A 13,194-nucleotide genomic window follows, 5' to 3' on the forward strand; every position below is an offset into this window, starting at 1 on the left:
ACCCTTGAGGCCTGAGATTATGAGTACTACATTAAAAATGTAAGTAAAGAACAGGTAAACCAGGCAGGCTTAAATCATAGTAAGTACCCCTGAGTCCTGGGTTTCTCAGGGTTATGTCTGTATTTTAAGTAAATGAAGTGTCAGAATATTTTTTCAGCTTCCATCACGTGCCCAGTGGGACTTTACAGAGTTTACAGACACTGTTTGGGAGTTTTGCTTTTATATAGTTTAACCATTTCAAGTACTTTTCTCCAGAGACTCAAATGTTCGACCTTTAATCTGAAGACAAAGTGTTTAATTTGAGTCATTGTGTGATGTGTTATTCTTGGAAAAACGTAATGAGACGAGATACACTGCAAGATCGCAAATCTCCACCAAGACACCTCAGTCTCTGGGCACGATTTACTTTTAAGGGAATAGTGTTTGTATTTTGTATGCAAACATTGTTTAAGAGCAGCATGAATAACACCAACTTATGATGTAACATTATGCTACAGTTTATTTCTAACTAGGCAGCTCATTCTCGTTTTCTTGACTATATTTTAAAGATATAAAATATTTATAGGTCAACTTGAAAGAAACCCAGATGTGTGAGGTCAGAGGTCAAATGTGACATGATACTTTAAATTTTAATATGTTACTTTAACACACACCACACTTGTAAGAATCATGGTTTCTAAGTTGAGGCTGTTTTCAACCAATAAATAAATAAAAGACTGCAGAACCAAATTTTAATGGATTGTTAACATCAAAACTTTATTCAAAGCGTTTGTGTTTACAGATAAAATGGCATGCAGGCATAAAAAGGAATCAGTTACACATTCTTCCGTCAATGTGCAAACCTTAAAGTGTTCAGAAGCGACGGGCTCAGTTTGCTTAAAAATGCCTTAAATGTCCTAGAATCGGTAAATTGGCTACTGAGGAAGAAAAATAATTCATAAACCTCATCAGTGTGCATCATGTTCTACAGAAAGACAAAAAAGAAAGTGAAGCTGAAAAACAGCTGATTTTTACCAAGTTGGCAGGATATTTTCTAACATTCCTTCAAAATAAAACGTCAAGTTTTCATCTTGAGTGTCTCTTTCTGTCTCTTCTCAGTTTCCCTCTAACGGCAGTAATCAGATCCACATCCCGGCTCTGAGCGTCGACGGCCTCTCCACCCCCGTGGTCCTCTCCCCGGGGCCCCAGAAGCCCTGAGCTCCCCGCCCGCCTGAAGCAGCTCTTCACCGGGCACAACCTCGCCCAATGATCTCCTCAACTCCTGGAGGGTCGGAGGAAAAGCCGGATCTGCACTGACTCTGAAATGCATCACTAAAAACCCGACGCCATGAGAAGTTTAGGCTGCATCGGCTGACTCTTTTTGGGTAGGTGTCATGGTTTGTGTGGGCCTTTCACTGGTGGACGCGTTCACAGCCGAGGATCAGTCAGACCCTCCGCTGATTCTTACACTTTCCAACAGGTGGGAATCTGCGCTTTGTCCTCCTTCCACCTTCCTGTTTCTTTCATAGCTTTGTACTCAAACACTATGACAGCGGGGTTTCGAGAGAACCAGATGCTTCTCTCGACTTGAACCCGACACGAGGACATAAACGGCAACTAAAGGCCACGAGAAGACGGAGGGATGTTTTTCTCTTTTTCTACTGGTGTTTTTTAAACCTGTCGTTGGATTTCTTTCTATAATATTGTGAGGTCTTTACCTTGCGATGCAAAAGTGCTCTGACGTGACTGTTGTCAAATAAAACAGCTTAACCTTGAAGATGGCTTTTATAGCCGGTCTGCTTACTGAAAACTGACAGCAAACAAATGTCTGTTTTCAAACGGTTTCTTCAGTGTGTGACGGAGGGGAACCGGAGAAAAGCTGGAGCCGTCTCTTATTTGAGTTTTTACTAAACAGAAGATTTGACTTGACGTTTTCTGGGAGTAACTGATCGCGGACTGGAAGGAGGGAACGTTCACATGTTTGTGTGTAAAAGGATCTGCAGTTCCTCATAATCTCACATTTTTTCTGATGGGATCTTTTGTTTTTTAAATTCGAGGTTATTTATTTCTGTCTTGTTTTCAATGCACCTTTCTCTGCAGATTCCTTAAAGGTTCTTGACTGTTTTTAAAACAGTCTCATCTTTTTTTCCCTCATTTTTTAAGCTACCAGGCGACTCTCTCCCAGTTGGAATTTAATTTCAGCACCAACACTGACATTTTATAAACTCACCTTCTGCTGGATTTCGTCAGAAATGACTTTCAGAGCCATTTAAGGGTTGTTGCTTTGCTCTTACTGGCCGATTTTAAAGGTCACGCCTTTCTCTGGTTCTGCATGGCCTGTTTTTTTTTGTTTTTGGTTGTTTATTGTTTGTTTTGTTTCGAGTGGACTCCTCAGCAGCATTTCGAACTGACCAATCACAAAGGATGAAGATGACGGTGGACCTGAGGTTTTTCAAAGCCAAGTTCTTTCTCTATAAAAGTGTCTAAATGTGACAGATTGTATATTTTCTCACAGAGTTTAATGTCCAAACTGAACTGAAGTGTCTGTCAGACTTGATTTAAAGGTTTTACCGAGGACAGAGTCACATTCCTTTGGTTTTTAAAACAGTGATAGATGAGTTTGCGTTACTTATTAACAACTGCTTATTGTTTGAATCTCAGCAGTCATTCCAGAGATTTTATTTGAGCAGCTCTGAAAAATAAATGTTTTGTTCCAAAAGCCTTGGAACAAATCTGCAGTCATGTTGCCACAAGTTGAAAGAGTCGCATTTATTCTCCTTTCACTGAGAGTGTAGGATAGCCTTTAATATATTGAAAGCTTTTTCCGTGCAAAAACCAACAACAAAGGACCGAGTTTAATGACACTCTGTCATACTTGCTTATGATTGAAACATTTCAAATAATTTGATCAATTTGTGTTTAATAAAGCACCAAAAACCATAAAAAACATAAATTCTCCAACATCCAAGTCAAAGTCTACGTCCTCATTTTGTACAAACATCAGCACAACATTTCAAAATTAAAAAGGCATTAGAAAAGCATCAGATGGTCTTTAGTGTCAACCTTGGAACAAGATGACTAAGAAAATGTTTTTTTTCCTTTATGGCTTAAACGCGTATTTAATTGGATCTCTGAAGACATCCTTGATGGCAGGGGCTGATTTATCTGTTTATCTGTGTGTGAAAAAAATTTAGTTCTCTGAAATTTAAATAAAAACTAAACTTTCAGATAAAATACAAATACACAGGAACTGGCTCTAACTTTAGTCTTTGTCAGTTTGGTAAAATTTGCTCTCAGAGTTGAACTTAAACTCCTCGAGGTCATAAATAATCTGACCACATCAAATGTCAACGACCTCGTAGTACCATGTAATCCCATCACAACACCTTACTCTCAGACTGCTGGCTTACTTCTGTTTACTGAGTTTCTAAAATTTAGAGTGAGAGGCACAGCCTTCGGTGTTCAGGCTAATCTCCACTTTCAGACTCTCTCAGCTTTGCTGCTGTAGGCTCAGCCTGCTGGAGGACTTCCCATGATGCACTGAGAGTTCCTTCTCCTCTCCCACCTCTTCACTCCCTGCTGCAGATCGCAACGTTTTCTTTCTTGATTCTCGGGTGACGTATACGTCTGCCCCTCCCTCAGCCTGGTGCTTCTGGAGATCTCTTCATGTTTAAAAAGAAAAAGAAGTTCTTTCTGCCCTCTGTGTTGCACACAGGGGATCAGCTGATTGTTGGGGTTTTCTCTTCAACCCCGTAGACTCTTTTTGATTTAATTCCAATTAAATTAAATAAAATAAATTTGAATGAAAAAGGAAGAAATGAAACCTTTAAAAACTAACAACTAACACTAAACACTTTCATTGATTTAAAAACTAAACTCAAACAAACTAAAATTGAACTGAAACCTGATTAACGATTAAACATAACTGTGTTAAATGTTGTCCCGTCAGTTCTTACAGTTGGATTTGAGATTATTCAAAGATGAGCATCCTCTAATCTTCAGGGCACCGCAGTGATTTTTATCCACTTAAGAACTTTAAAAGATCAAAACTCTGCAGAACAAAGTATCAGATTATCAGTTTTAAACATTTTTTAAATCCTTGCTGGTAAAGTTTGATAATTTTAGGTTGTGAGACATGCGGTCGTATGTTTTGTTCTCTCAGCATCGGCTATGAAGCATATGAGTTTTACTGTACATGATTTACAAACAACTAGGAGGCTTCATGCATTAGAACAATGATTAGTTGGATTTTGTGCAGTCTTTAGTTTTGTTTACGGACCTTTTCCACTAATACCTGCTCGGCTCGGTTTTCAGGGTTTCCCATTAGGTGGTAGTACCTGGTACCTGCTCCATTGGGGTTCTGAATGGTCCTAAAATGTGACTGCATGTCAACAGACAGCATGCAGCAGATGGGCCAGTCAGTGGCGTCCCTTGATGTGTCATGAGAGCAAGTCCTTTACAAAATTCCAAACCGCCATTTTTGAAATCCGGCAGTGAGGGAAAGTGGCTCCACACAAACCAACACCGTGATCCGGTGATGAGGTGCAGACACTTGGCATCGGTTTGGCAGCAGGTATACCAGCGCTTCGATATCCTCCACTGTTGTGTTGTGGCGCATACGAATGACATCACAGGAATTTTGGCGGTGTTGCCACAGCAACCCCAAGGACACTGATGCGGTTGTATTATAATAGAAAACGACTGAAACAGAGTCGAGCCGAGCAGATCAGACTGGATACTTGGTTCTCTCCAATGACCTGTAGTTTTGCTTGATTTACACGAACATGTGATTTTTAAAGCGTATTTGACGGGAACTTGTGGCAACATCGAAAACCTGCAGAGACAAAAAAAAAGTTTTGTTTTGTTTGTTTGTTTCCCCCAAAATTGTAGACAGACACTGACTCATGTTCCTCTAAAAAAAAAAAAAAAAAAACCCAGACTGTTGATGTTGTTGTTGTTGTTCGTGTTATTTCTAATGCTAGCTGTGGTTGCCACGGTAACCTGACCCGACTGTTGCCGCCCTGCAGGTTGCTGTTGTCATTGCTGTTGTTATCGTTGTTGCTGCTGGAGCTGTTAACGTGTTTCTATGCTTCTGTGTGTGACGCCAAGGCTGCAGAGACACACACACACACACACACGCACAATGCAATCTTTGTGAGGATTCATTGGAGGGGTCGGTCCGTCCATGCTAACTCAAGCTTTGCTCAGTTACTCGCTGTGATGTTGCTACTGCTGGCACATCTTGCGCTCTGGCTCGTTGCGCACTTACACGTCTTTATCACATAAATAAGATCATCTCCCACGTTTGCATCAAGGGTGAGGAGGAAGCTCGGGCATAGATACCCAGAAGGTGCAGAACATGCTCCAAGAAAACAGAAGTTAACGAAAACTTGTGTTCATATTTGAATTACCCCTTTCTCCAAATTCATAACATTACGTTTTGATATTTCAGTGACATTTCTCTTAAGATTACAGTTTAGGGTGCACTGCTGTGCCGACCACGCCACAAATTACTGCAGCATCACTGCTGTGCTTTTTACCAGCAGCATGGTGTCATTACCAAATCTGTAACTACCTGTTTCTACTTGAAAAGTATGATGGGGGAAAGAAAATACTGCACTAACTGAGATAAGAGATTTTTGGTGGCAAAGGTGGGCCCACTGGTGGTAGTCTCTATGGGAAGGGCTGCCAAAAGAAATGCACAGTCATCCATATTTCTTCTGTACAATACTATGCTTTGGGTTGCAGACCGGTTCAGAAAAAGGCAAGAAAGCGGAAGTTGCTTTGCTCCAACAGTGTTTAAAGTTCAACAGACAAGTTGGAGAAATTTAGGCAGGCGTTGAAGCGCAGCAGGAGCTGCACTTTTCTGCACTTCCACTAATGGCCAAAGTGAGTCAGTCACTATTGACTCATGTTCAAATGTCCAACTTAGGTAAAATGGTCTTTGCACCTAGAGCAGGGCGATATGGCCAAAAATATTTATCACGATATATATTTGAAAATTTGTGATAACGATATAACCGACGATATAATTGATGCGAGACAAAATACAACTCCACAACATTACTAGCGCAAAAAGACAACCTTCCATTTATTTTCACTTAAACAAGAAGCTGGTTTTTATGTACATTAAAGCTTTATAAAAATGTAACAGTGCAAATGCAAATTCCTTGCTGAAAGTTTAACCAAAAGGCATTTCCAGTAGAAATGGGCTGACATATCCTGAGCATAACCATGTATAATATCCACTGAAGTTAAAAAGAGGTGCTTTGCAACATTAAACTGCAGTGTGCAGTACGCATTTTTCGGACCATAAGGTGCACGGGATTATAAGGCACATTAAGCGAAACAAAGCAGTCAGATAAATCAAACTTTATTCAACTCATTCTTCTTGCTTCCTCCACTTCTGTACCATTGATTCATTAATGTTGAATTCTCTGGCAGCTGCTCTATTCCCATGTTGTTGCAGTATATTAATGACTAACCTCGTATTGTGGATGGATTATCTCAGTTGTTCTCCTGACTGAAGTTTGGTCCGTTTACAGCATCCTGCCATGCGATTGCATTTGTCTCTAACCATGAGGAACCTTCACGTTAACTTTTATAAGTGGAAAAGTGTTAGTGTTCGTCCTCCAGCTTCACTGTTTATGTTATGCTAACATAGCTGTGTCGCTAGCGATCACGTAGCACATCATTATATACCAGCTAGCCCAACTTCAGTAACCCTACAAACGTCACTGCTGTTTAGTTTCCTGTCTTCATTTATGTTGGAAGTGATAGCAGAGCTGTACGTTTGATTTTTTTCAGAAATCTCTCAGTCAGAACATGCTATATCATGCTTAGGTAACTAGCGAAACTAGCGAGCTAACTTCCGCTAGCTTCCTGCTAACTTCTAACTCCGTTAAATGTAATAACTTTTGTTTTCATGGATGCCTGGAAGTTAAACTTTATAGTTACACCTGGTAAAGCAGCAATGCTGATCGTTTTATTAAAGATGAAAGAATTTAGACAGTTTTTAACGCTCAGTGATGCTGCAGTGTTGTTTGACCTGAACGATACGGAGTTTAGGACCCAGATTACTCCCAGATTTAAGAGCATCTTAGTCCGACAAATATGACAATAACGACGGCCGCTTGCATGTTCTGCAAAAAAATGTGCTTTGTTGTGTATCTGACGGACAAACACCAAACCAGTTCCACATCACGGAAGTTGCACCATTTTTACAAACCAATTCTGGTTCATCTGTTTCACTCAACAATCGGCCATGTGCGTATGAAAACAAAGGCACTGCGCATGCGCGTTTTACTCCCATTCTATCGCGATATTTCATTTTCCTATCGTTGCCTAACATTATACCGGTATTACCGTGAACGGTATAATATGGCCCAGCCCTATTTGCACCCTACAAAATATTATTGTGAAAAATGTAATTTGTTTTGATTTGACAGATGTTCCCCTCTGCTAGTCGTAGAACTGGACCTGTCTTGTGTGTGCTGTTGGCACTTTTTGGATTATTTTTAATGGAAAAATGTGTCTTTGTTTACAGTCAAATGTAATGGCAGCAAGTATCAAGTATCTAAGCTTTTAGGTTCAAGGTTGGTTGAGCTAAGAGCAGTGCAGTGTCTGCAGTGAGGTTCAGGCTGAGGACAGGGGCGCTCTGGATTTGGACAGATGGTTCATAGATGAGAGGAAAAGCCCGACTACCCAACCTTTCAAAGGTGGGTCCTCACAAGGTTGACCCTCTATTTGGTTCCCACAAAGATAGCTGTGCAAGCACACACGCGCACACACACACACACAGCTGGAGCGTCAGGGACTGAGTGAAGCTCGTATTCAGTGTTTCCACCTTCACTGAGGTTATTCTGCAACTCGTTAAATACCTGAAACATCTTTCTTTACTACTTAATTTTTTTTACAATGTGAAGTTTAAAAAGGAACAAAAAATCTGATTCAAGATAGAGGTTCTAGTTTTCTCTACCTGATCCAAGCTGGAACCATCCTTCATCAGCTCCTCTGAATTCAGCCTCAGATCGGTCCCTGACGGCGGGATTTCCCAGCCTTTGCGGCGACGTAAACGCAGCACCAAGCCATCGTGTTCGACTGTTCTCTCTTTACAGCATGACTCTATTTTTCTATCAGAGATGATGTGTTTATATTGCGTATAAGATTTAAAGAGTGATGAAGCCTTAAAGATTTCAGCTGCAGCAGAAGAAAGATGCATCCTCATTTAAAAAAAGAAAGAAAGAAAAAAGATACTACCTGTTGTGTATCTTTCTTTCAGAGCATGATGATGAAAAATAAGCCATTTATAACTTTGTGTATCGAGTTTTGGACGCAGGGTTTGAGTCTGACATGTTTAACTTCAAGCTAACCTTTCTCTCACCAGCAGAACATGACGAATGTCTTTATATCGATTAGAAACTGCTTTGCATTCTGGGTAATGTCCAGATTTCTGTTTTTGAAACTCATCACCATCTGAGCGAACTTGACGAGGGGTCTGCTTTGCAAACGCTGCCTGTATGCAGATGAAAGATGCTTGCAAAGTGACATTTGAGGAAATACTTCACCTGCAGGCCTTTAAGTCTTAAAACAATATTTTCAGACGTCTTTAATTCACAGAAGTCTTAAACTGTCTCTCTCGAATGTGAATCACTGAAAGGAAAGCACGTTATGGAAGAGGCAAAGCAAACCCCTGCCTCCAGTTACATAAGGCATCTTTTCACTGTAGGGGCAAAGTGTTGTAAAGGTATCTGCCTTAACAAAGTTCTTGGGCGCTTTCTCCAGGTTTAAAGAATCAGAATCGAAGCCACTCAGTGGTTCCTACCCCGAAAAGGGTTTCTGTAGAGTTGGTTCCTGAGATCTGAACATGCGAAGATTGAAAGCCAAAACAGCCGGCTGGTTCCTGCAGTCAGAGGCGGTCTGTGGACATGTACTCAGGATTTGGTGATGAGTTTCACTTCATAAACATCATCAGTTAGATTTTCTGCTCTGGTTTCTTGACATTTATAAAGGAAGCCGTTCCTTAAATCCAGTGAGGAACATCTGTTGTTCCTGAGCTTTCTGTCTGTTCACTTGAGGCCTGGAGTTTTCTCAGTGGTTTTCATCTCATAAACCAAAAGTTGTTTGGGTTTTTCACGTTGACGTCCAAAGCCTGGACAGACTTTGCTGCCGGTCATTCTGCATTTGAGCGTACCGTCCAGCTGCACTTCAGAAACTGTTCGTGTGCAAACCAGCTCAGTGCAACTTAATGAATCTTTGTCTTACTGTAACACTGTTTAGAATTATAGTAACTTTGATATGGTAATACATCTAATGTATGACTTGTTCAATGACAAAACATAACATGAAAAATGAATAAATATTCACGCCTCTTTTAAGACAGTGATTTCTTTTTATAACTAATATTTATAATCTGCTTCCTGTTATCATATGTATGTATCTGCTTTACTTTTTAGTAATTTAAATATGAAATAGGTCATTTATGCTGGGAAGTATGAGCAGCTTCTTGTTATAATGACAAAGATAGAATAAAAGTTTAAAAAAAAAGGCGTAAAAAGAGAAATTAAATGATGACGGTTCTGGTTTTCACCGGGAAGAGTTTTTTGTTATAACAACAACTGCCTCCTTATGTCAAAGGTTTGTGGAAAATAACTAGAATTTAAGTTTAAAATCTTTCTTGCCAGAAAAGTTTAACATTATGCAAAAATAAAAATTTTTAAATGCTGTCATTCAGTTACTTTTTTTTAATTTTGCAATTTTGAATTAACATTTGCACGTCTGTCGAGCGGTTTCATCCTTTGGTTATTGAGCCTTAATTGCACAGTTTAAATTTCTAGTCTTGAGGGCAAAACTAGCAATTTAAACTTAGAGAAAGAGTACTGACCCATGATCCTTTGCAGCAGAATGACAGACAGAAAGCTCCGGAAGCCGATGGCTGACGCGCCTCCTAATTGTAAAGAGGTTTTCTGTCCACAGTTTGTGTGGAAATCTTCACTGTATATAGACACAAAATATAATCTGAACATATGAATTTGCTATATATTCTGTACCATGTGACAGGCCTGACCAATGGGCTGGGGGTTGTTAATGACGTGTTGTTCCTGTGGCCTGTCGTTGCTGTCAGATCCTGCGTGGCCCCTCCCCTCCTCGGCTGTGATTGGCCATGGAGTTTATTGATGTAAAGTGGCGGGGCCTGCTTTTATTTTTCTGAGATAGTGCTACATGTTTAACATGTTATTTACTGGAACCATTTAAAAGAAAAGCTATTTTTTATGGACGTGACTTTAGTTTTTGTTGGTGTACCATGTTATGCTGATGATTCCTCTTGTTTTCTACAAACACACATGCACACACACTGGGAGGACGGTAATAAAACTATTTTGTCCTGTACAGTTTGTACTGTCTCATTTATGACTTTTGAATGCTAAGCATACCTGGGCACGGGAAGCCGTTTAGTTCAAACTTCTAGCATACATGTTGAGTGCTTGTGATGAGTTACCCTTAGTTAAAAAACAATAAACTTCAGATTTAGAAATGTAAGAATTCTGAGAGGAAACGCTCGCTCAGGATTTTGCTGATTGTTATATTGTGGATCACTGTGGATGTGGGGTACTTTTACTGCACCGCTTTAATGCCATGGATTTAATCTCTGCTAATGCTAGCGCTAACTCGGGCCACCTCACTTGCCGCTCATGTGACACGCTCCCATTTCTCCATCAAGAGTCTCCCAGTGGAGGTTAGAGAGCCGGAGGCTGCAGGTCCCAACCTTAAACCAAGTCTTCACAGTTAAAGATAAAGGTTTACCAGGACCTCTTTTTGTCCCCACATGTCAGTGTGATAACAGACAAATGTCCCCATAGCATCAGTAATGCAAGTACACACACTTTTCTGATGGGAATAGTGAGTTTTAATCCAGACTAATCTGGATTTGAGAGGCTGCAGGATTGTTTTCACTCAGCAGGAGTTCACACAGAGTCTCTCACACACACATAAGATGCTGTGTGTGTGTGTGTGTGTGTGTGTGTGTGTGTGTGTGTGTGTGTGTGTGTGTGTGTGTGTGTGTTCGCCTCAACCAAATTTTCAAAGATAAGTTTTCCATTTTATTGTTTACACTGAACTTTGACCTGATTTGTCATAAATCTCCTGCAGATAACAACATGAAGGCTGATGACAGTTTATGTGTGTGTGTGTGTGTGCGTCTTCTTACACACACACACTGATTCTCAGGGTACAAGCTGACACACATTTACAGATAAAACAGGTTGGAGGAAAAACCTACTTTGCATTGTGGGAGAATTTGGGTTGAACTCGAACGAGGAGGGAATCAGATGTCGGTGCTTCCATCCAGCTGCAGCTCAGAGGTTTAATAAAACATGAATCCATGCTTTACTTTTTATTAAACCTCTGATCCTCTGAACATGAGTTCACCTCTGGTCAGGAAAAGAGCAGGTGGAGTAAATCCTCCTGTTGGCGTCCTTAAACCACACAGAAGAAAGGACGAGCCTTGGAGCTGTCAGTGGTTGGTCTTGTTGTTCTACGGGAGACGCTGATCATTTATTCCAGTATGAACAGAGATTAATGGAGGCTCTGAGGAGATGTAGCCCAAAAATGTATTTTCATCATCGATAGAGGAGAACAATTGCAGTTAAAGCCCCGAGTCTCATAGACCTCACATTACCACCTTACAGCATTTTGATTTGAAGCATGATAGCATCAGCTTCAACCCCCAGCAGCTGCTTCCTATACACACACACGCTGGTTTAACTGTACTGCTAATGTATGGTTACTGTTTTCTGCAAGGTGCAGTTTTTATGGTCTAATTAGCTTTCATGTTTAAAAAGAAAAGATTATTGATATTACATCTCTGAAAACTGAAACAAAAAGGTTTGAATAATTATCTCAGCAGTTTGACCCCGGCTCGCCCATATTGGCTAAGAAGGTGAACACAGGACTGCTGGCGTTTCTTTTGAGGAAGTGCTTTTAACACTAAATATTTGCATTTGGTTTTTGTTTTGTTTTAATTTAAGTCATGCTTTCATTTTCATATTCATCTCCAACAAAACGGGAATTTTTTAAATGATGTTTTATCCACAAATTGAGAAAAGGTTATAATAGCAAACAGCAAGTGTCATCAACTAGACGTTCACCCAAAGAAAGGACCCAAATGCACACCAAACAAATAACAGAATACAGAGCGGGCAAAGCCTTAAGTAAATAATAACCACGGAGGGTCAGTGACTGGGACGGAGAGGGAGTGGCCTAGTAAATCAGGTTGCAGGAGCGGGCACAGAAAAGGCATCAGAGGAACAGGAGGGATTCTGTAACAGACGGAGAGGCAGGAACTTCACAATCATAAGCAGGTGAAACGAGAAGGTCGGAGGGCAAAGAGATGGAGAATATCCAGGTGAGATTGAACCAGGGAATGCAACACCTCCAAACACAGGGAAAACAGAGTTACACGAGGAAGAAGCAACTAGCATGAGTCTCAGAGGGTCAGTCTAGTTCTAGTTACCACACTAGTGAGCATAACAAACTGGTGAGGAAAGGCAGGTTGCACAGGTTTAAGTAGCTCTCCCGCTGATTGCTTGCAGATGGAATACAGGTGAGGCGCTGGCCCCACCCAAAAGGGGAGGACCCACAACCACAGATGGAAAACTCCCACGGACCATGACAGGAAGTGAGGGGACTTAATCCAACTGAACCACTCTGAACTTGAAACTGCTCTAAAAGGCTTTTATCAGTAACTTTTGTGACATCAGAAACCTGACTGGATCAAAGTCTCAAGACTTTATAATGTCCATCAGAATCGGATTTAAAAAAATAAAGATATTTAAAAGTCCTGCTGAAACACTGCTTTGTCAGTGTTTTAAAGATTTAAGGTCTGATATGATGAGAAGTGTTTGGTGTGGATTTATTTTTTACTGCTCTAATCTGTGACAACTCCTGACTGATATTAAATTAGCTGATATTTGTGTGGAGTTTGGTTCATATCTGTGATCAGAATGACGATCAGTCTTCTTTTATTCTTCAGCATCTTGTTTTCTTTTTCCTTTTCACCACCGTTTAAACGTCTTCATCATCTCCCTCCTCTCTGTCCAGTCATTTTTAAAGTGAGCCATCGTCACCTCGATGTCCTCATCCTCGCCTTCGCTCCATGTACAGTAACGCTGACTCACCCTGAGGATTTACTGGATCAATGTGAGATCACTCATGATG

At 40.5% G+C, this 13,194-nt stretch overlaps 1 protein-coding gene across 1 annotated transcript in view; it reads left to right on the forward strand.

The window, feature by feature from the left end:
• The window catches only part of elk1 (ETS transcription factor ELK1), a 36,046-nt gene extending 25,684 nt beyond the window's left edge, over positions 1-10,362 (forward strand). Inside the window, exon 11 of the mRNA XM_080897720.1 lies at positions 1,099-10,362. Within this exon, the coding sequence (XP_080753846.1) occupies positions 1,099-1,197 (99 nt within the window). The 3' untranslated portion in view covers positions 1,198-10,362. The remainder of the gene's footprint in view (positions 1-1,098) is intronic.
• Positions 10,363-13,194: the final 2,832 nt, after the last annotated feature.

The sequence above is a fragment of the Rhamphochromis sp. 'chilingali' genome (genome assembly GCF_963969265.1).
Source record: "Rhamphochromis sp. 'chilingali' genome assembly, chromosome: 12".
NCBI classification, from domain to species: Eukaryota; Metazoa; Chordata; class Actinopteri; order Cichliformes; family Cichlidae; genus Rhamphochromis; species Rhamphochromis sp. 'chilingali'.